The sequence below is a fragment of the Epargyreus clarus genome, unplaced genomic scaffold, assembly GCF_041222505.1.
Source record: "Epargyreus clarus isolate Ecla_fem2 unplaced genomic scaffold, WU_Ecla_fem_2.2 ptg000010l, whole genome shotgun sequence".
NCBI lineage: Eukaryota > Metazoa > Arthropoda > Insecta > Lepidoptera > Hesperiidae > Epargyreus > Epargyreus clarus.
This window is the reverse complement of record NW_027332218.1, coordinates 10,782,862-10,804,356: the sequence shown is the minus strand read 5'-3', so window position 1 is coordinate 10,804,356 and position 21,495 is coordinate 10,782,862. Positions and strand designations below refer to the sequence as shown.

Below are 21,495 nucleotides of genomic sequence, written 5' to 3'. Positions count from 1 at the left end.
ACTAAGGAGAATACAAACTTGATATTTCGACCAATTATATCTATTCTACTCGTATGTTGTTACAAATGGATATCGGGTACTAAAATCACGGAAAACTTAATGCAGAAAATTTTGGTAGAAATTTTGACAAATTTTGGACCCCGCTTTCCCCTTTATATCCATTATTGTAGTCAGTCAATCTATCCAGTGTTTTTTTCACCAAAGATTGACATTTGAGAATTTCTTCATACTACGCTCAACATTATCAGATTTCGATCTTTTTCAATTAAAAAACGGATAGATTGATTATAAATAACGGGCATTAGTAAGATATCGGGAGATTTATTTCGAACCGAGACTGTTCAAAATTCACAATTTTAATGTAATAAATGAAATGTTTATCTGGACTTGATTGGTGATTAAAAAATCTATTTTTTTTAACGACGTTCGTGTAACCGCGCTAAATATACTATTGAGTAGAATTGAGCCATATGTTACAGTAACATTTTTTAATTGATTTAATCTAGTTTCTTCATAATTATTTATTCGCGCCATTTGTTTTTGGCTTTAGACCCGATGCCCATTTATAGATCAATTCTATTATATTACATGTTCAGAGAAACTTAAATATTCATAAGCTCATAAATCATTTAACTGGCAGTTTCATTTTTGGTCTTTAACAATATTATCATAATCTATAGAATAGTATTGTATTGGATGAAAAGACATTGAAATGTACAATACTTGAAACTATTTCTTCTATTCGATAAATCTTATAGATGTATATGTACAAATAAATATAATTGTAATGTTGTTCATTTCAAAACTCAACTTTTATTTTCAAAATAAAAACTCCAAAAATCCAGTTTGCCTATCTATACGGATGAATTTTGGAAATGACTGAACCTGGTTTCACTGATTCACGAATAGATAAACTAACTCCCGGTAAAGGAGAGATAGAATTAAATCACATAAATATACACAATACGGCGTCGCGTTATAGCACGTTGTGACGTCACCATAGAATAAAAGTAAAATAGACTTAGTATTTTCATAAATGATGGATATCTTTGAGAAAAATAACGCAGGTTTCAGTAACCAATTTTCAAGATGTCGTAGAATATCACGACGCGGCAACGTAAACTTACACGACGTTACGACGTGGCACGACGTGGCGACATATCGTGTATTTGTGTTTTACGCCCGTTACTAATAAATACAATACATCCAATGTTTATCCTACTGAAGATCGAAATTTAACAATTTCTGTTTACCAAAAATTGACAAATTTCGATATTTGGAAAGCAAAAATTTGACAAATAGCTAAGTCGTGACGTTCCAACATTATAGAAAGTTCATTAGGTTCGTTTAATGCAGCAAATTACTACAAATATACTACTGAAGAATAATTTTGCATGTTTGAAGAAATTAACGCGATTTATTTTCTAACTTGGTCCTGTATCATTTGACTGTTTTTATTCATAAATATAATAAGCACGCCCACTCTGATTCTTAAATTAATATTAATTATGAAGAAGGAAAACATTATGAGGCAAGTTCGTAAATATTTCCCAAAGATATGGATTTGCCAGCCTAAAATAGGGACTAATTCTTTTTTCTGAGACAAAACATAAAAAGTCTTATTTGTCATATTATCATCATATAACTATATGAATGAAATCATCTGATATTGAAATATAAATTCTTGATGACTACTTGGTTTATTTACATAACACGAAATAACAGCATTTATTCAACTATGTATTTGTATTGCTATTAAAATAAGATTCACAACGACTTTTGAACACGTGAAATACTATTTGGTTCGTATGAAATTGAATATAAAAGGAAGATATATAACAGTTCAATAATAAGTTATATTAACATCGGAAAAAAGATCATAACTCTAGGATTGCCACTTTAAATGGGCATTCGATGGCATTAGTTATTATGCGTATTAGATCAATTACTTTCCGACGCATTATTTTTAATATAACTTAAATAAGCATTATAACAATTCAGTACAGATTATTCATTATATTCCCCATCAGTTTAGTTACTTCTCGGAGTATTTTTTAGTAACTCAATATTTGAAGTAACTATACAATTTATTAAATTGTTTGATTCACCTCACTTTGATACTTTTACTTTTAATTACTCACCAAAGCAATTTTATAACTCATTAACTTATCGAAGCTATTAATGTTATTCAGTAATTCAGATAGGAAGATCAGATTAGTTACTTCGAAGCATTTTGTATAACTTAGTAACTTCTGGAAGCATTATTAATTTACAAGAGTTGTAGACTGTTCAATGTGCCTCTAAGATTGATTTAGTTACTTTCTGGAGCATTTAAATTCAGTAACTATAAACATCTTTATAATTCAGTAACATTTCAAAGCACAAATAATTAATGTGTTTATGAATAGTTTAGTTACTTCCCGAAGCATTCTTATAACTTAGTAACTTCGCAACTCACTATAACTCAATGTCGTGTAAGTTAGTTTATTTTATACAAGACACTTTCAAAACATGCCCAACTCTATAGCTCTCAATTTACATTTGTTTTTCAAAAGTCTTATTGTCTAAACAATAAGTTTCACTATCGCTACCGTAGTTTGGCTTGCCGCTGTTGCCATAGAGAATATTTAGCGCACGCTGTGTCTATCATTTGGTTCATATGTTTCGTTAGTGTTGTCGCTAGTGGGGTGAGTTCCCGGAGCATTTTATCCTGAAAATAAAAAAAATATATATATTTCAAATTGTAATTATTTCAACGGAGTATAATAAAATAAGGATTATTTCTATACGTGGGTCAGTTAGTTTCTGTGTTACTTTTAAACGACTTTATCGATTGAGGTCTTATATTTTATTATATTTTTGTGTGTCTGAGGTCGGTAACAGATGCATTACTACATTTAAAGACTGTTGAAATGTTGACAGTCCCTTAACACATATTCAAGAACACATCTGTGCTTAGCACTGTTTCGCTGAAATACGTTACCTTCGTTAAACCTTTTGAGGTTCGTTTTTTTAATTTTAAAAGATTTAATTCATCAAGCAGACAGAAGTGTTGTGGTAGTCCCTCCGAAGTCGAATCTCGATAGGTCGTCAACCATCAACAATATATCTGTCCTAATACTGTTGTTGTTATTATGATACGAATATAACACAAATAGACAACATTAAAATTTAATGGCAAGTCCACTCACTTCAAACGGCCTCAACTTAACATTCCTAAACCTAAGCAACGCTTCATAGAACTTGTCCGCTCTAGCAGCAGTGTCCTCGGCGTCCGCGCCCGCGCCGGGCTGCGGGAAGCTGCGCCACAGCTCGCGGAGCAACTCGCCGCCGGACAGGTACAGGCGGTGCAGCTCGCTCTTCACGTCCGGTGGGACTAGTTCTGCAATGAAAAATGTATTTTTAAAAATATGTTATTAAATAAATATTAGGAATATAAATACTAACCATGGGTAGTATTGAATTTTTTTTTATCTATTCAACGTTTTGCCTACCAAAGATAAACGTGTTCGGATTTGCACAATCGAACAGCGATTACACGTTTTTGCATAGTTACAATTGAAGCGCAATCGCTTTCTTTAAATTAGTTCTATTAATATAAGTTAATATGTAACCAGCAGCCACTAGGGCAGCGCGTATTCATTACCATTAGTTGTTGTTAAAATCGTGTATACCATTACCATTTAGTCGTTATTAGAATAAAAACCAGTTAACCAGTAAAAGGTTGTCCGTTGTCATCAACCACCATATCAGCAACAAGAACTTGTTTCATGGTCCTTCGAGCCGGATATGAACCAGCGACGTATGGATTTACTGTCCACAGGTAGAACCATACAACAACAGTATGGTGTGACGTCACTCACGTGCCATGGAGGCGGCGTGGTGCTGGCGCATGAGCGCGCCGCCCGGGCTGAGCTCGCCCAGCGCGCACTGCTGCCCGCTCGACCGCACGTACAACAGTATGGTGTGACGTCACTCACGTGCCATGGAGGCGGCGTGGTGCTGGCGCATGAGCGCGCCGCCCGGGCTGAGCTCGCCCAGCGCGCACTGCTGCCCGCTCGACCGCACGTACAACAGTATGGTGTGACGTCACTCACGTGCCATGGAGGCGGCGTGGTGCTGGCGCATGAGCGCGCCGCCCGGGCTGAGCTCGCCCAGCGCGCACTGCTGCCCGCTCGACCGCACGTACAACAGTATGGTGTGACGTCACTCACGTGCCATGGAGGCGGCGTGGTGCTGGCGCATGAGCGCGCCGCCCGGGCTGAGCTCGCCCAGCGCGCACTGCTGCCCGCTCGACCGCACGTACAACAGTATGGTGTGACGTCACTCACGTGCCATGGAGGCGGCGTGGTGCTGGCGCATGAGCGCGCCGCCCGGGCTGAGCTCGCCCAGCGCGCACTGCTGCCCGCTCGACCGCACGTACAACAGTATGGTGTGACGTCACTCACGTGCCATGGAGGCGGCGTGGTGCTGGCGCATGAGCGCGCCGCCCGGGCTGAGCTCGCCCAGCGCGCACTGCTGCCCGCTCGACCGCACGTACAACAGTATGGTGTGACGTCACTCACGTGCCATGGAGGCGGCGTGGTGCTGGCGCATGAGCGCGCCGCCCGGGCTGAGCTCGCCCAGCGCGCACTGCTGCCCGCTCGACCGCACGTACAACAGTATGGTGTGACGTCACTCACGTGCCATGGAGGCGGCGTGGTGCTGGCGCATGAGCGCGCCGCCCGGGCTGAGCTCGCCCAGCGCGCACTGCTGCCCGCTCGACCGCACGTACAACAGTATGGTGTGACGTCACTCACGTGCCATGGAGGCGGCGTGGTGCTGGCGCATGAGCGCGCCGCCCGGGCTGAGCTCGCCCAGCGCGCACTGCTGCCCGCTCGACCGCACGTACAACAGTATGGTGTGACGTCACTCACGTGCCATGGAGGCGGCGTGGTGCTGGCGCATGAGCGCGCCGCCCGGGCTGAGCTCGCCCAGCGCGCACTGCTGCCCGCTCGACCGCACGTACAACAGTATGGTGTGACGTCACTCACGTGCCATGGAGGCGGCGTGGTGCTGGCGCATGAGCGCGCCGCCCGGGCTGAGCTCGCCCAGCGCGCACTGCTGCCCGCTCGACCGCACGTACAACAGTATGGTGTGACGTCACTCACGTGCCATGGAGGCGGCGTGGTGCTGGCGCATGAGCGCGCCGCCCGGGCTGAGCTCGCCCAGCGCGCACTGCTGCCCGCTCGACCGCACGTACAACAGTATGGTGTGACGTCACTCACGTGCCATGGAGGCGGCGTGGTGCTGGCGCATGAGCGCGCCGCCCGGGCTGAGCTCGCCCAGCGCGCACTGCTGCCCGCTCGACCGCACGTACAACAGTATGGTGTGACGTCACTCACGTGCCATGGAGGCGGCGTGGTGCTGGCGCATGAGCGCGCCGCCCGGGCTGAGCTCGCCCAGCGCGCACTGCTGCCCGCTCGACCGCACGTACAACAGTATGGTGTGACGTCACTCACGTGCCATGGAGGCGGCGTGGTGCTGGCGCATGAGCGCGCCGCCCGGGCTGAGCTCGCCCAGCGCGCACTGCTGCCCGCTCGACCGCACGTACAACAGTATGGTGTGACGTCACTCACGTGCCATGGAGGCGGCGTGGTGCTGGCGCATGAGCGCGCCGCCCGGGCTGAGCTCGCCCAGCGCGCACTGCTGCCCGCTCGACCGCACGTACAACAGTATGGTGTGACGTCACTCACGTGCCATGGAGGCGGCGTGGTGCTGGCGCATGAGCGCGCCGCCCGGGCTGAGCTCGCCCAGCGCGCACTGCTGCCCGCTCGACCGCACGTACAACAGTATGGTGTGACGTCACTCACGTGCCATGGAGGCGGCGTGGTGCTGGCGCATGAGCGCGCCGCCCGGGCTGAGCTCGCCCAGCGCGCACTGCTGCCCGCTCGACCGCACGTACAACAGTATGGTGTGACGTCACTCACGTGCCATGGAGGCGGCGTGGTGCTGGCGCATGAGCGCGCCGCCCGGGCTGAGCTCGCCCAGCGCGCACTGCTGCCCGCTCGACCGCACGTACAACAGTATGGTGTGACGTCACTCACGTGCCATGGAGGCGGCGTGGTGCTGGCGCATGAGCGCGCCGCCCGGGCTGAGCTCGCCCAGCGCGCACTGCTGCCCGCTCGACCGCACGTACAACAGTATGGTGTGACGTCACTCACGTGCCATGGAGGCGGCGTGGTGCTGGCGCATGAGCGCGCCGCCCGGGCTGAGCTCGCCCAGCGCGCACTGCTGCCCGCTCGACCGCACGTACAACAGTATGGTGTGACGTCACTCACGTGCCATGGAGGCGGCGTGGTGCTGGCGCATGAGCGCGCCGCCCGGGCTGAGCTCGCCCAGCGCGCACTGCTGCCCGCTCGACCGCACGTACAACAGTATGGTGTGACGTCACTCACGTGCCATGGAGGCGGCGTGGTGCTGGCGCATGAGCGCGCCGCCCGGGCTGAGCTCGCCCAGCGCGCACTGCTGCCCGCTCGACCGCACGTACAACAGTATGGTGTGACGTCACTCACGTGCCATGGAGGCGGCGTGGTGCTGGCGCATGAGCGCGCCGCCCGGGCTGAGCTCGCCCAGCGCGCACTGCTGCCCGCTCGACCGCACGTACAACAGTATGGTGTGACGTCACTCACGTGCCATGGAGGCGGCGTGGTGCTGGCGCATGAGCGCGCCGCCCGGGCTGAGCTCGCCCAGCGCGCACTGCTGCCCGCTCGACCGCACGTACAACAGTATGGTGTGACGTCACTCACGTGCCATGGAGGCGGCGTGGTGCTGGCGCATGAGCGCGCCGCCCGGGCTGAGCTCGCCCAGCGCGCACTGCTGCCCGCTCGACCGCACGTACAACAGTATGGTGTGACGTCACTCACGTGCCATGGAGGCGGCGTGGTGCTGGCGCATGAGCGCGCCGCCCGGGCTGAGCTCGCCCAGCGCGCACTGCTGCCCGCTCGACCGCACGTACAACAGTATGGTGTGACGTCACTCACGTGCCATGGAGGCGGCGTGGTGCTGGCGCATGAGCGCGCCGCCCGGGCTGAGCTCGCCCAGCGCGCACTGCTGCCCGCTCGACCGCACGTACAACAGTATGGTGTGACGTCACTCACGTGCCATGGAGGCGGCGTGGTGCTGGCGCATGAGCGCGCCGCCCGGGCTGAGCTCGCCCAGCGCGCACTGCTGCCCGCTCGACCGCACGTACAACAGTATGGTGTGACGTCACTCACGTGCCATGGAGGCGGCGTGGTGCTGGCGCATGAGCGCGCCGCCCGGGCTGAGCTCGCCCAGCGCGCCCACCGCCGCCGCCGCGCTCACCCGCACTGGCCGCGAGCACTGCTGCCCGCTCGACCACGCCTGAACACAACGTATTTTATAAATTACTAAAAATTGGCATAATGTCAAATTTTGAAATGCCCTCCTATAATGTAGATAGAGTCCGCGCCAAACTTCTAGTCCGCTCTGAATTTGTCGCGCAGGAGTAGTCAGAGAGCCAATACTCCGTAGCATATACTCCGTAGAAACGTAAGGGCACACTAACGCAGCTATTTACACGTGGGCGAAAGCGGGCAGCGGACGGGTACGGGGGAGGTCATCCCGCGCTGTCTCAGTCCCGCTACAATTTGCTGTTGCGACGCAACTCGTTTCTACATTCGGAGCGGACTAGCACTTAGGCGCGGTCAATACCTTGGACAAATTAAATAACAATAATAACTGACCTGGCATATAGACGCGAGCGCCGACAAGGGTGGTGGGTTCGTCGTCTGCGGACACGTCTGTTGCAGCTGGGAGGAGGGGCCTAGTAAATATCTTTCTATCTGTGAACAGAACAGAATTATTATTATTATTTTAATTACACATATTTATAAATAGTATAACTAAATTAAATGGTGTTTTTTTTTTTTCAAGAAGTAAATCAAATTTATTTATTGCAACAAAGTTTTACACATCATTATTAAATTATTATTACAAATGTAATATATTTAAATGTGTTTAAATATATTGGAAGCAATATCCGGTTCGAAGGACCACTCTTGTGGATTGCACCCGAACTCCTCCATATAAATATATGATCTATATATTGCAATGGAAACACCCGTACTAGTTGGTCCAGTTCTATTTAAAATCTTTTGATGTTACATAAAAACGTGTATTAGCAGTCTACAGCCATAAGAGCGTGGCTTTTTGTTACTTGTATTTAAAAAAAAGAAAATTACTAAAGATTTTTTTTTTGCTACCAATATCATTTTCTCTCACCTTAGCTAACTTTAACTCCTGTGCTTCCTCATTTCTATTCGAATCGTCCAGATCTTCATAGTGTATCTTTTCCAATATTCGCCTTTTCTTATCCACAGGTTCTTCACCAGTTTTCTCATCCGCCGGCCGCTTCTCCAAACCGTTCGTCTCTCTCATTCCATTCTCAACAACCTTGTTGTTATTTGTTGTTTTACTACTAGAATTACTACTGATAGTACTAGAATTTGATTTATGACTAGCTTTGAGCACCTGTAACATAAAAAAATTACATATAAATAGACTAGTAATAAGTTTATTTACTTTTGAAAAAGAGGAGGTAGTGTTTTAGTTTAGTTTTTTAAAATTCTTGATCTGAAATTGAACACGAATCTCGTACACATAAGTTCTAAGTTCCAATTCCTTGTGTAAGTCTTTCTTGCCAAAATATTTAAAACAGAACACGGCAAATTTGACAATACTATTAGATAAAAGTAACCTAACAAAATATCTGTCTATGAAACGTAATTTGCCTAGGAACAGATCTCTCTACAACTAAGAGATGCCTGAAGCATACTCCATTATGCTACTTATATGGGATGGAGGAAAAAATAGTATATAATAACAAATAATTACCATAATGGAGTGTTGGTTGAACCGTTTGATCATATTCCTGTGTATGGACGCGTTGTCGCCTTTATCCTTCTCAACAGGACCCTCGTCCTCTGGCAGCAAGGGCACTGGCTCCGTAAACTGAGGTATATCAACCTAGAAAACATTTTTTTAGTATATTGACGACCAATAATAATCTAAATTATTAAATGCTAATTAAAAAGATATTTTTCATTATTTTCTTACACTTTTTGCCACTGTTTGCCCATGGACATCTGGAATCAATCCCTGATAAGATTAGGAGTCCTAACTGAGATCGGCCACAGATGCATTGCTAACTCTGAGGACTAAGTTGGAAACCCTCAGATAAGTAGGTCTACCTTCCACACCTAATTTCTAATAATATTTTGAAATTGGTATGTAACTGATGTTAAGTAGGCATTAAATTGATATTTATACCTACTAATAAATTTAAATACTTTAGTGGTATGCCTGATAAAAGTACTTGTGCCTTATTACATAACAAATGCAAAATGATATTGATATAACCTATATCCAACCATTTACACCACATACACTCCAGTTGTGTTTGTATAGTTTGTGAATAAACGCGGCATTACGTCATACTGCAACTTAGTTTCAAAACACAGTTGGTCACAAAATTCTACTACTTTTAAACTAAGCTCTATAATCACATTACCATTTGCAATTATAATAATAAAACTAGCTGACCGGGCAAACGTTGTATTGCCATATAAATAAAAAAATGTAAAGGGTGAACAACCCTTATCACTTAGGGGTATGAAAAATAGATAGTAGCCGATTCTCAGACCTACTGAATATGCATGAATTTGGTGAAAATCGGTAAAGCTGTTTCGGAGGAGTACGGTAACTAACATTGTGACACAAGAATTTTATATATAAGATAATACACACTGTGAGATCCAATGTGGTGTGTTTCATAGCCGAGGCGATTGCTTGGTCATCCATTTTGGCACATTCTCCGAACAGGTCCTTACTCGATGATGATGCTATACGATCCCTGTTGATAACAGTAAAATAATTTTGTTAAAAGAAATAATACTAATATTTCCTATAAGTGTAAGAGTAAAAGTATTTTCATAAAAGTTCTTACCCATAAAGTTAACTATTCACTATTAATAATTCACAATTGAATATAAAGATTTATGTTTCCTACCAGTATATAAACAATAGATGTTAAAAATATTAAAACACTTCCTACACTAATAATACCACGTAAGTCTTAAATGTTATGGATGCTACGGACAGACATAAAACCAAGTACATCCAGATCATTATTGGACAATTTTTATACCTAGTGTTTAATAATAAAAACTTTATAATCTGCATAAGGCAGTCCAATATTAGGATCAGTGAGTCATTACATATTTACCTATGAAAATAATGTGATTGAAAGAACTTGGTCCAAAATTCAGCTTCCGTCATCTTATTGGGCACATAGTCTATATGTTTCTTCCTGACAGCTGGGTATGTCTTGAATATCGCGTCTATAATATCTTGGGTTAGGTTGTACTTGAGACCGTTGCAGCCGTCTGTCTGTGGTTGGATGTCAGCTAGGAAAGCTCCGGAGACACCTGGAGATGAAGGAATGGTTACAAAATATTTATATATAGTGTTTGTTTTCGATAGTAGACTGGTTCATCATCAACCCATTACTATCCCACAGCTGGGCACAGGTCTCCAGTCAGAATGAGAAGGATTAGGCCATAGTACACCGCGCTGGCCAATGGCTGGCTAAATTGGTAGACTTCAATTCGTTTTGAAAACTATTTTTTTAAGATTTCTCAGATATGCAGGTTTCCTACAGGTTTTCCTTCGCCATTTAAGCAAGTGTTAATTAATTTCTTAAACGCACATAACTTTGATAAATCAGAAATGCATGCCTGGTATTTGAACCTCAGACCGCTCGATCAAGAGGGGGAGTTTTTAACTCCTAGGCTATCACTGCTGAAGTAACTAAAAATGTATAAACATAAAAACCAACAAATGAACATGGTTTGTTTGTGTTTTTAAAATAACTGTTCTTTAAAAATCATGATTTTCGCAAGTTATGTTTTGTCTAACAATAAATTTGATGTCATTATGTTAGAATGTCTAAAAACTTAATAAATACTATAACCAATAGCATACAGACTTCAATCTCTGAGTGGATACAACTAAAGAATTACCCATTTATTATTTCACTGTAAGAAAAAATAACAAATAAATATCTTTTAAGAGTACAAATATACCGCTCCCGGGTTAAGGGCACAACACATCTGAGACTCAGACAAGACGCTACAACAAAATGAAAGATTATGAGATAGGAAACAGTCTTGATACGATCTCGTATTTTGAATACTGTTCTTGTATTGTCTGGTGTTCTACAGCCCAAAAATGTATACAATAACTTCAATATTTCGTGTGGGATACAGTGAATATGAAGCTCAAAGGATAAAGTGCTTTAAAAAGACAAGGAAAGACTGCTTCAACTTAAAAAAGGTAAATAAATTAACACTCTTATTATATTATTATTATTATAACCTACACTAGGATTCATAGACTAATCTACTTGGTAGAGAGTCTAACCATCATATGACGATGCATACTAGTAAGAGTTAGGAAACTCCTTATTTATTTTCACAAACAACCCATACATAGAATAGATATTGAAATTCATTATTCAGATATATGAATGGATTGTACCATGAACAGTAATGGCGAATCTGTGGCTCAGGTAGGAATATCTAATCCTATCTGGGGTTTATTAATGTCCATGGGCGGCAGTAGCTACTTACCATCAGGTGGACAGAATGCTCATCTAGGCCCCCTATATTATAAAAAAAAAATGTACAACAAGAAAAAAAATATCATTACATACTCACCAGCTTCCTGTTTGATATTAGTGGATTCCGTATAATGTTTCAATGTGGGCGTATTCCAGTATTCTTCACTATTAATAACCTTAGATATCACCAGGTCCTCGTATAAATGCTTTAGAGTTGGATGTAGTGATAGTAATCTGTAAACACATTATTCTGTGAAGAGTATGAACCATTCAGCTGGTGTACATTATGGTCTTTTTACATAATTCCTGTCAAACCACCAGTGGTGTGTAGTTATTGTAAAACTTAGATCTCCCCAACAAATAATACAAACAATATATTTACAGTAACGAAAATTTTATTCTTTAGAATAGCATATTTTTTAAGAGCTGGATGCATAAAACTATAACTTTAACAAATACTTAAATCTTTAATTTTGAATATGCAAATAGCACCATTCGGCGATAAGGGCTATCTTAAAAAAATTGTACAATGTAATTTATGGATAGCCCATTATTAATACTTATAGTTAGCGTCTCTTAGTATCCTCTAAGGTCCAAACATCAAACATCAATATTTGACCAAGTTGTTATATTGGTGAGTAATATGATTATTAATAACATAACTATAATACCTAGATTTCATCTCCAATTCACCATCAATCTGCCTCTTGAACTTCGGCAGCAAGTTTTGGAGCAGGGACTTCACCTGATCTCGGTCCTTAGCTTGGGCGTCCGCTCCGGCCGGGTTAACAAAGTGGAACGTGGAACATGATCCATCATGTAGAACTACTTGGAGCTGAACTTTGGGCTTGCCAACAGGTGAAATTTTTTGTGCTAAAAAGTTAAAACATAACTTATACCACAAAACTTGTTTCTACCCTATAATAGCATTGTCGAGTGCTGCTAGTTCAGTTTTAAAGATATAAAAGAATGAGACACTCACATGAGGCATTATAACTTAGTTATCAGGTGGAGTGCTGCTATATTCTGGTATAATAGTGGTTACTTTTGAAGGTGGTAGAACCCTTTGTGATTTGACTTTGGCGGCACCATCGCCACACCTATTTCCACCTAATAACAGCAGTGTTAGGCGCAGATGTGTTCCGGTTTGAAGGGTGTGGTAAGGGAGAAAGACTTTTCCGAGGCGTTCCAGCTTAGTCCTCAGGGGAAGCGGCGCATCTGTGGCTGACCTCAAATAGGAATGTCTAATCCTATCTGGGGTTGATTACAAATGTCCATGGGTAGCAGTAGCCACTTACCATCAGGTGGACTGCATGCTCATCTGCTACTCTTATATTATAAAAAAAAAAACTTAATCAAGTATTCTAATAGATAATTGATAGCAACATGCCATAGCGATACAATTTCACATAGGAGTGTTTTGTAGGAGGTCAATGTGCATCACATACAAATATTTGTATAAGTTATAACTACATTGAAAACCATAAAATATTTGACATATTTAACAACCATGACCTTAAGAAAGATATTGATTCAAGGGCATGCATTCATTACCAAGCTTTACAATAACCATTGATATACTAACAAATGTAGACAACAGAAACATGGACTAGATATATCCAGTCGAACGATATATTAAAATATGGAACTTACTTTTAATATCAGCATATTTATGAGACACAGCGACCGTGTCTCGATTTTCCATCATCCACGCCAGCCTTTGGTTCATTACATATAGGGTACCATCACCCTTTTTAAATCTTACATGCCCTACGCTCAACAAAACATCCTCGGAAGACGTAGTCATTTTGGACATAGGTTCTAACTCCAACGCAGTTCCACGAACTTTACAAACTAAGTTCTATCCAGCCAGCAGTACTTGTAATTTTTTAAATCACACCAACAAACGGCACTAGATAACACTTCCCTTGAATGCCTAATAACCCTCGTATCATACAACATGCAAAACAAATCCGTTGATCTCGTATAAAAATGAAGAATTATGGAATTCTATCTACAAAAAGCACATCGTCAGAAAACCATTTGCGGTTTTGTTTGACAAAATGTCAAACGCCTTGACAGTGTTCAGTGTTCACAATTTGAAAAATAATAAAGTTATCTATGGATCAGTAACATCCGTAAAAAGAAATAGAATTTGGAAAAATATCTTTTTCAGTTTCTTTATTAAATAAAATAATAAATTATAGTGTATATTAAATTGAAAGCACTTAAATAGTACATTACTTGTATCATGTATATTTTAAATCAAGTTATCTGTAGTTACGATTTTGTATTGAATCGTTGTTTTTAATGGCAATGTGACAATATTTTTATTTCTGAACGTAACTGTTACGCTAATTAATTAATATTAATTGAAAACATTTTAAATTGTAGTATAATTATACATACTTTAGAAGTATAGAGGGCTGTTTAATACTTTAATAATTGGCTAGTTTATAACGTTTATTACCCTTCACTCTACTTTAAAGCCTTAAGGTGCATTCAAAATCCAAATGTGCCGCTGCGTCACCAAATGTACAATTGCAAAAATGTATTGTACTAAAATCAATTAATTGGCTACTTGGCACTTTTTGGGAAAGTGTTTTAATGAATTAGTATACGTATTATATATGCCTTTCATTGATCACTTTTTCGAAAAAAGGGCTATTCATTAATAAAAATCGAACTTTCTTTACGGTGAACGGAACGTCGCGTTAAATCAGGCGGTCAAGTGTCATTTTGTGGCGGAACGTCATTACGCTGTAAACAAACAACGCTTAGAAGAAAATTGAGAGTTATTTAGCTATTATAACTAAAATTTAAATAAATGACAAGTTATAAGACGTGTGCAGTGACGATGTGTACAAGTACGATCGCTAAATATCCTAACAAATTTGCTTATTTATTTTATTTATTTATTTATTTCAATTTAATTCAGACATAGTCCATATTTTGTTAGTATTTACATTGTACTTAAAAACCTATGTTAGTAAAATTTATTATAATTAAAAATAAGAAATAAAAAGTAATAATAATAAATAACAAATATGACAATACAACTAAAATTATTTTCTATGCGACATTCCCGCGGAGATCACGTGCACCATATTCCAGTGGCTCATTATTGGGCTGTTGATCTTATTACTAATGACGCTTACGAGGCTGTTGGTGCTGCCAGTCACACGTCGCATCAGGGATGCGATCCTCTTGCGTATGATCGCATAGAAATCATCTACACGCGCTTCAGTAAACATTCCTGATGCACTGCAGTAACGTGGCAGCCCCATCAGCACCCTAAAAGCGTCATTGTACTGAACACGCAGAGCGTTGTATGCCTTCCGCGAATATTTGGTCCAGAGGTTGCAGGTGTAAAACGATTGGCAGTAGGCTTGAAAAAGTGTGACTTTAACACTTATACAAGTTCCTAAACCCAAATCTCATAAACGTTAAAGAACTTGCAGATTCTTATATGTTTAAATCCTCTGTTTGCAAGCAATGACATTTTATACTATCTATGTAAGAGAAGTATTATTGAAAAAAGGAATAAATTTAGTAACTCTCGAGTGATTCGTCAATTCCAAATCATTGGAACGGGACGTAATCAAAACAAAGCAGCAAGTGGAAGTATTCATATATTTAATATATTATATAGATGTCTATGATAAGAATAGAATTATAAGACGTCTATGAGAATTCTATTTTAAGGGAACATTCTGTAATTAATAGGACACAATTAAAATATTTCATGACTTTGTTATCATTGATGTGTATGTGCACTGATTAAGTTACAGGACTGTATAATTAAAAATACATGATTTGTTTGTTAATTGGTTTATATGGTTCTATTAGTGAGTACACACAGTAGAACTTTTGAATATATTTATCATATGTTACAGTTACAATAATTACTACAGATCACCTAAGCTAAATTTTTGTGCTGCTTGCGTGTCTGCTTTTCTTCATTAGGTACTAAAATTATTTTCCGTAACAAATGGATATATATTTTGATCACTGTCATTTTCAGAATTAAATTGCAATGCAATAATAGGAACTGTATGGTCACTTTTCTTCCTTCATCTTGTTGGGTAGGTTACGCAAGTAAAGAAGTACTATTTCCCGTGTACTTTACTTTATGTATTTCAGACTGGTGCCCACTTTCGAAACTTTTGGCTCCTCACTTCTTCTAGGCAGGACAGTCATCACATTTTCATTTTCATTGATGTACCTTGTGTTCAGGACAACTTTTACTTTTCATGAAACACAAACTTGCCTTCCTCTTAAACTGCACATACTCTATAACGTTGTCACTATACGATTGTCGGGAAGATCTGTAAATATAAATATAACCAATTAATAACCTTAAAACAGTTCACATAAGAATATAAGTATATTTAAAAAAATCTTAATAATTACTTGAAGACAACCTTTCTTCTGTCTGAAGTCAGTTAAGAAATGTTTTAATTGTCCGATATGATTAAATGTAAATATAAAGAATGTTTTACTTACGTTGTTTATTTGATATTTCCATAGGTTATCTCACGGAAGTTTTTGTATCCATTTTGATTTATTGCACTGCATATATGGATCTTCTTTAAGCAGGTTCACGCTATCATCTTTAATATAGTATGGCTCCATTTCGGTTCACAACATAAATTCAACCAACTCTAACAGCAAACGATTTAATTATTATTTGTCTTGTTTGGTTTCGATGTAGTGACGTCACATGACATTTGAGGCAGCACTGTAGCCGTTTTGGGATTTAAAATCCACAGATAAAAAATCGAAAATTTCTTTTTAAAAATTAAAATACTTAGAACGTATTAAAAAATAAATGAAATACTGCATAATGTTTACTTATAAGCTATCATATCCAACATATTTCATATTTTATTGTTATAACTGTCAAGTACCCAATTTCCAGGCGGAGAAGTATCTTTACTTAAGGGATCTACAGAATATTTAATTTGGACTTTAAAGTTTGTCAGATTGTTACAGAAAAATGATGTATGTGTATTAAAATTCTCTTATTAATTATTAGTATTTATATATTACTTCCATCAATTTGACATACATTTATAGCATTAACTTATTGTTTTAATATGTCATTTTATATTATTAAGTGACACAAACATATGTATGTTTAATTGTGAACGCAACCATATTAGACCGCCATTTTATTTATTATCAACTTGCAACACCGAAATTGACAACCCAAAATGCAATCATGGCGCACGGGGTACTGTGTTTGTAGAATGCTGAGAAGTTTTTACGTAAACACTTCGTTATTTTGCATCGTAACTTATTAATGAGTTTCAATATTTTACCCGTGAATTTCAAAAATTGTATCGAAGCATACATGTGTGTTCCAAACTCAAAGTTTTCACCCATTCACAGTATCGTCTCTGTACTACTAGACACTTGCAGGTATAAAAATCATGAGATTTGCTGTTTTAGCTTTCGTATCGTATGTACAGCTATCAGGTTGCTATGCAAAGTTATAGTTTGCGATCGGCAAATTCCACATGTATCATTTCTTCGTGCACTAATAGCAATAATTTTGGTATAAACGTTTGTTCCAGATAACTTTGTTGGTGTCATAATGTCAGAGGCGTACGCCCGTGAGATACTACGAAGGAATGTTGCGCAAATATGTCAAACTATTGGATGGAACGGTATAAACTCGACTCCACTCGATATTCTGGTGCATGTTTTGGAAAAGTACGTCACCGCATTGGGCACGCAAGCTAACCGATACGCCGAACAATTCAACAGGACTGAACCAAATTTACATGAATTAGGATTAGTGTTTCGTGATTTACATATACAATTGCCTGAGTTAGCTGAGTACACCCGGAGTGTGCCTCCTGTACCCCCTCCGGTTAGCACTGAAAGGTTTCCAAAACCTAAAGAGTCTAATTTGAATTTCCTTAAACCTGGTAGTCATGAAGTCGTTACAAGGCCCATGCATGTGCATGAGCACTTACCACCCATGTACCCGGAGAAGGAGAGAGACACACCTGTTGTTGCGGGTACTGTTGAAATCCATCAGAACGGCCTTGACAGTGTTGATAGCAATGCATCCTGTGCAAGTCCTGAAATATCAGTCACAGATAGCCCTGAGAAATCTAAGGACATATTCAAGAGACCTGTTGACCCAGTGTCATTACCAAATAGCAAAAGGCCGAGGTTACGATTGGATGAGGAGGAGAGGACTAGAGAAATCAGTAGTGTGATGATGACCATGTCAGGTTTTCTGTCTCCTGCCCGTGAAGGTAAATTGCCGGAAGCCAAACATCCTACATTTGTTTCTGAAAGACATCATGACAAGCATAAAGCCAACTCGCACCATCCCAATGCAGCAAATGCACCCGTGCTGGAGAAAGTTGACAAGAAATCCAAGAAAAATAAATTATTGAATGGTAAAGTAATGAAAAGTAAAAGAAAAGATAAGTCTCATAAGGGTGAAAGTAGTAAATCTAAGGATAGTAGTAAATTGGACAGGTATCCACCTGGATACCCAATAAAGAGTAAAGATGTTCATCCCACACATCATAATCATGTGACAATGCCAGCGCCAAAGGTGGTAACACCACCTGCTAAGACTGTGATGACACAACCCTCAACTTCCACAGCACTTCCACCGGTTTTGGAACCAATTAAGCCAGTTATTAAGCAAGAACCATTAGATCCACCACCACCCATTTCAAATTCATTTTTACCTGGTGAGGAAGCTATTCCTGTTCCAAGAAGAATACCAATTTCAAAGTCTCCACTTATTTCTAATTCATTGCCTGTACATAAAGCACCTTCAACATCAAATTCTATCATTCCTGAGGTGGAAATCAAAAAGGAGGTTATTGATGAAGAAGAAAAACTGGCCTCTCAGCCAGATAGATCAAAAGTTAATATATTTAAAAGGATATCGAACAAATCTAAGGAAGACAAGAGTACTCCAGAGGTTGTTCCACCAGAGAAGTCACAGTTAGAATCTATGATCTCAAGGTTGCAAAATTCTCCACATGATAATATAAGTGAAAATATAAGAATAAAATCAGAACCTGACCCTGAACCCATTGTGAACAATAATAATAATAGTGCATTAGATTTGTCAACAGAAATTGATATTAGAGCTCATGAAGTTATTAGCATTGATGATGATTCAATGGACAATTTACCTATGCCTCCTTCTAGACCAGTAGTTCCAGAACACAGACCAAGTATATCTATTAACAAATCGCTGCAGGTACCTTTTCCCAAAGATGTAGCTAGTGTCAGTCCAAAAATTAAAAAAGAAAAGAAACACAGGGAGAAAAAGGATAAAGCAGCAAAATTACAGGCAAAGTTGCTTAAAAAACAGCAGCAACAATTAGCGTATGAGATGGCTCAAGCAGAGAAGAAGAAAATGAAACTTGGTAATGCAAAGTCTCCAAAGTCAGGAAGGCCAAAGAATGAAACTAAATTGCCGCAGATGCCACCTGCATTTCCATTTTTTTCAGCAATGGCCTCAGGAAGAGGTCTTATGCCCGGGCCTGGTTTAATACCTAACCATGGTCTAATTCCAGGTGGTGATTTCCTTGCAGGTTTTGCTAACAACCCTGCACTAAGAGGACTACCAGGGCCAAGTTTATTGACAAATCCATTTGCCTTAGGAACTGGACCTGGATTGATACCAGGTCCTAGTTTCTTACCTGGTGCCTTAGGTCCAGGTATGCCTAATCATCTTATGCCAATGGGTAATTTTTCTCAATCATCTCGTTCCTCATCTATGAAAATACCCCCAATGTTGAGACGTCCTAGTTTAGAAGTTATTCCTGTGGATAATGAGGATGATAGAGGAATGCATAAGACATTAATGATGGCTCGCGATCGAGATAGACACGAAAAGCACAAAGCTCCAACCATTCCAAACATTTTACAAAAACCAAAATCCAAATCAAATAAAGATCATAAATCGAGTTTATATAAAATGCCTCCTGTACAGCCAGATATAACTATAGAATTAAATCCACCTAAAATGGAACCTATTAGACAAGAGCCGCCACGAGAACCAACGCCACCGCCTCGCGTGCCCACTCCTCCACCGACAATCGTTACGAATCCTGAACCACAGCCAGAACCACAAAGGCCTGTTCCAATCAAAACTGCTGTTCCCAATACTGTTCCAGAAAAAGAAGTAGAATTTGCTGATAAGAAAAAGGACAAATCACATAAAAAAGAAAAGAAAGATAAAGATGGCATCAAAATTAAAAAGAAAAAAGATAAGAAGGATAAAAGTAAAGATAAGTCTGAAAAGAAAAGAGAGAAGGAAGAAAGGCAAGAATTAAAAGATAGAATAAAAAAAGAGAAAAAGGACAAGAAAAAAGAGAAACTTGTAGATGCATTGGTACCAAAACTAACATTAAAATTGAGTTCTTCCAATTCCAATTCACCAATGCCCCCAAGTTCTCCTGATTTATTTAAATTAAATATTAAACCAATAGTAAAAAAAGAAGAAGAAGAAAGCTCTCCAATAAAAGACGAGCCCGTTTCTCGAGAATACAGTAGATCTCCAGAATTAGCGCAAATATCTGCACTAGTGACTAGGCCGCCCAAACAGAAACATTCACATAAACATAACCACATCGCGGAAACGGAAGGTCAATCATCGTCACCGCCGCCAGGAAATTCGCCATCGAGAAAGAATCGCCCCCCTTCAAGCCATTCGAAATACAAGAGGATACTATTTAAACCGTTATCGAAAAAGGGTCACGCCGAAAATTTCGATGACGAGGCCGCATCGATATCAGAAGAGGGCTCGGTGGCACCGCCGGTTGCTATCGACAAGCCGGTTGGTCCGCTACCGACGCCTTTCTATGTGGATGACCACGGTAACAAGATTTGGGTCTGTCCAGCGTGTGGGCAACCGGACAACGGTTCGCCTATGATAGGTTGTGATGGGTGCGACGGTTGGTACCACTGGGTGTGTGTCGGCATCACAGAAGAGCCGGGCGCAACCGAGGATTGGTTCTGTAAGTCGTGCCTGGCCAAACGTGCCGCCATGGTCCTCGCCGGTGTCACCTCTGGCAAGAAGCGAGGCAGGAAACCAAAAGGGGAAAAAATCAGAGACTGTCACTGATACAGACTTCTCGTTGTTACTGAGATTAGTTTTAATTTTCCGTTTGATAGATGAGAGTAAATGGAATGCGAATTGTTAATGGATTATTGTTGAATGATATCAAAAGATACGTTTTCATCATTTATAATGTTATATCATAGGCTAGAATTAAGTATAGATAATAATTTAATATTGACATAAAATGTTGAACATAAAAATAGTGTAGGTAACTTGTAATAATTACCATAATTTTAATTATTTTGTTAAATTTCTCTTATTTCTCGTTTGCTCGGTTAGATCAAGTTTAATGCGAATGCGGGCGTGTTGTACACATCTCGCGAGTTAACATAGATTTAATATTATAAGATTCTTTTTATATTGTACAAAAAACTGAATTTACTTAAGAAATTGGTGATGTATAAAGTAATGTAGTGAATATTTAAATAAACAGAAAGAAGGCTGGATGTATTTTCAGCTAATATTTGAATATTTTCATATTATAATTTTAATATAACCCTGTTTTTTTTTTTGTTAAAGTTGTTCCTTCAAATCTTGTACAGGGCTAGCACAATCTCGCATTATTCTCTTTGCGCATTTCTGCCTAGAGAAATTCAGCTAGGCGGTGCTTGTCCTAACAAAATCAATCTAAATGGAGAGGGGTGGCAAATGTAATTTTCTGATTTCAGCCAGTGGCCAATTAAATATATTGGTACTCGATATT

The 21,495-nt window shown here is 40.6% G+C and overlaps 2 protein-coding genes and 1 long non-coding RNA gene across 3 annotated transcripts; 1 reads left to right on the top strand and 2 right to left on the bottom strand.

Moving 5' to 3' along the window:
- Positions 1–337: 337 nt before the first annotated feature.
- Tfb1 (transcription factor B1) lies at positions 338–13,739 on the bottom strand. The gene is made up of 11 exons (XM_073077453.1): positions 13,334–13,739; positions 12,352–12,553; positions 11,778–11,914; positions 10,286–10,487; positions 9,808–9,913; positions 8,896–9,027; positions 8,284–8,532; positions 7,746–7,844; positions 7,257–7,383; positions 3,192–3,382; positions 338–2,710 (listed from the first exon to the last, which is right to left on the bottom strand). Exons 1-11 carry the CDS (start codon positions 13,494–13,496, stop codon positions 2,588–2,590), a joined length of 1,731 nt encoding a protein of 576 aa, XP_072933554.1. The 5' UTR covers positions 13,497–13,739; the 3' UTR covers positions 338–2,587.
- A 1,803-nt stretch (positions 13,740–15,542) lies between these two features.
- On the bottom strand, positions 15,543–16,504 carry LOC140745219 (uncharacterized). The gene is made up of 2 exons (XR_012102636.1): positions 16,187–16,504; positions 15,543–16,008 (listed from the first exon to the last, which is right to left on the bottom strand). It is a non-coding gene; the product is annotated as an uncharacterized LOC140745219 (long non-coding RNA).
- A 379-nt stretch (positions 16,505–16,883) lies between these two features.
- Positions 16,884–21,491, top strand: Taf3 (TBP-associated factor 3). Its single transcript, XM_073077450.1, has 2 exons — positions 16,884–17,104; positions 17,260–21,491. The coding sequence occupies exon 2, from the start codon at positions 17,280–17,282 to the stop codon at positions 20,793–20,795; it is 3,516 nt and encodes a 1,171-aa protein (XP_072933551.1). The 5' UTR covers positions 16,884–17,104; positions 17,260–17,279; the 3' UTR covers positions 20,796–21,491.
- The last annotated feature ends 4 nt before the right edge of the window (positions 21,492–21,495 follow it).

Coding starts and splice junctions, on each gene's coding strand:
- Tfb1 (XM_073077453.1), bottom strand. CDS start 13,496: ATGTCCAAAATGACTACGTCTTCCGAGGATGTTTTGTTGAGCGTAGGG. Junction 12,554..13,333: donor TAAATATGCTGATATTAAAA/GTAAGTTCCATA, acceptor TTAACTTTTTAG/CACAAAAAATTTCACCTGTT. Junction 7,845..8,283: donor AGGAGTTAAAGTTAGCTAAG/GTGAGAGAAAAT, acceptor TTCTGTTCACAG/ATAGAAAGATATTTACTAGG.
- Taf3 (XM_073077450.1), top strand. CDS start 17,280: ATGTCAGAGGCGTACGCCCGTGAGATACTACGAAGGAATGTTGCGCAA.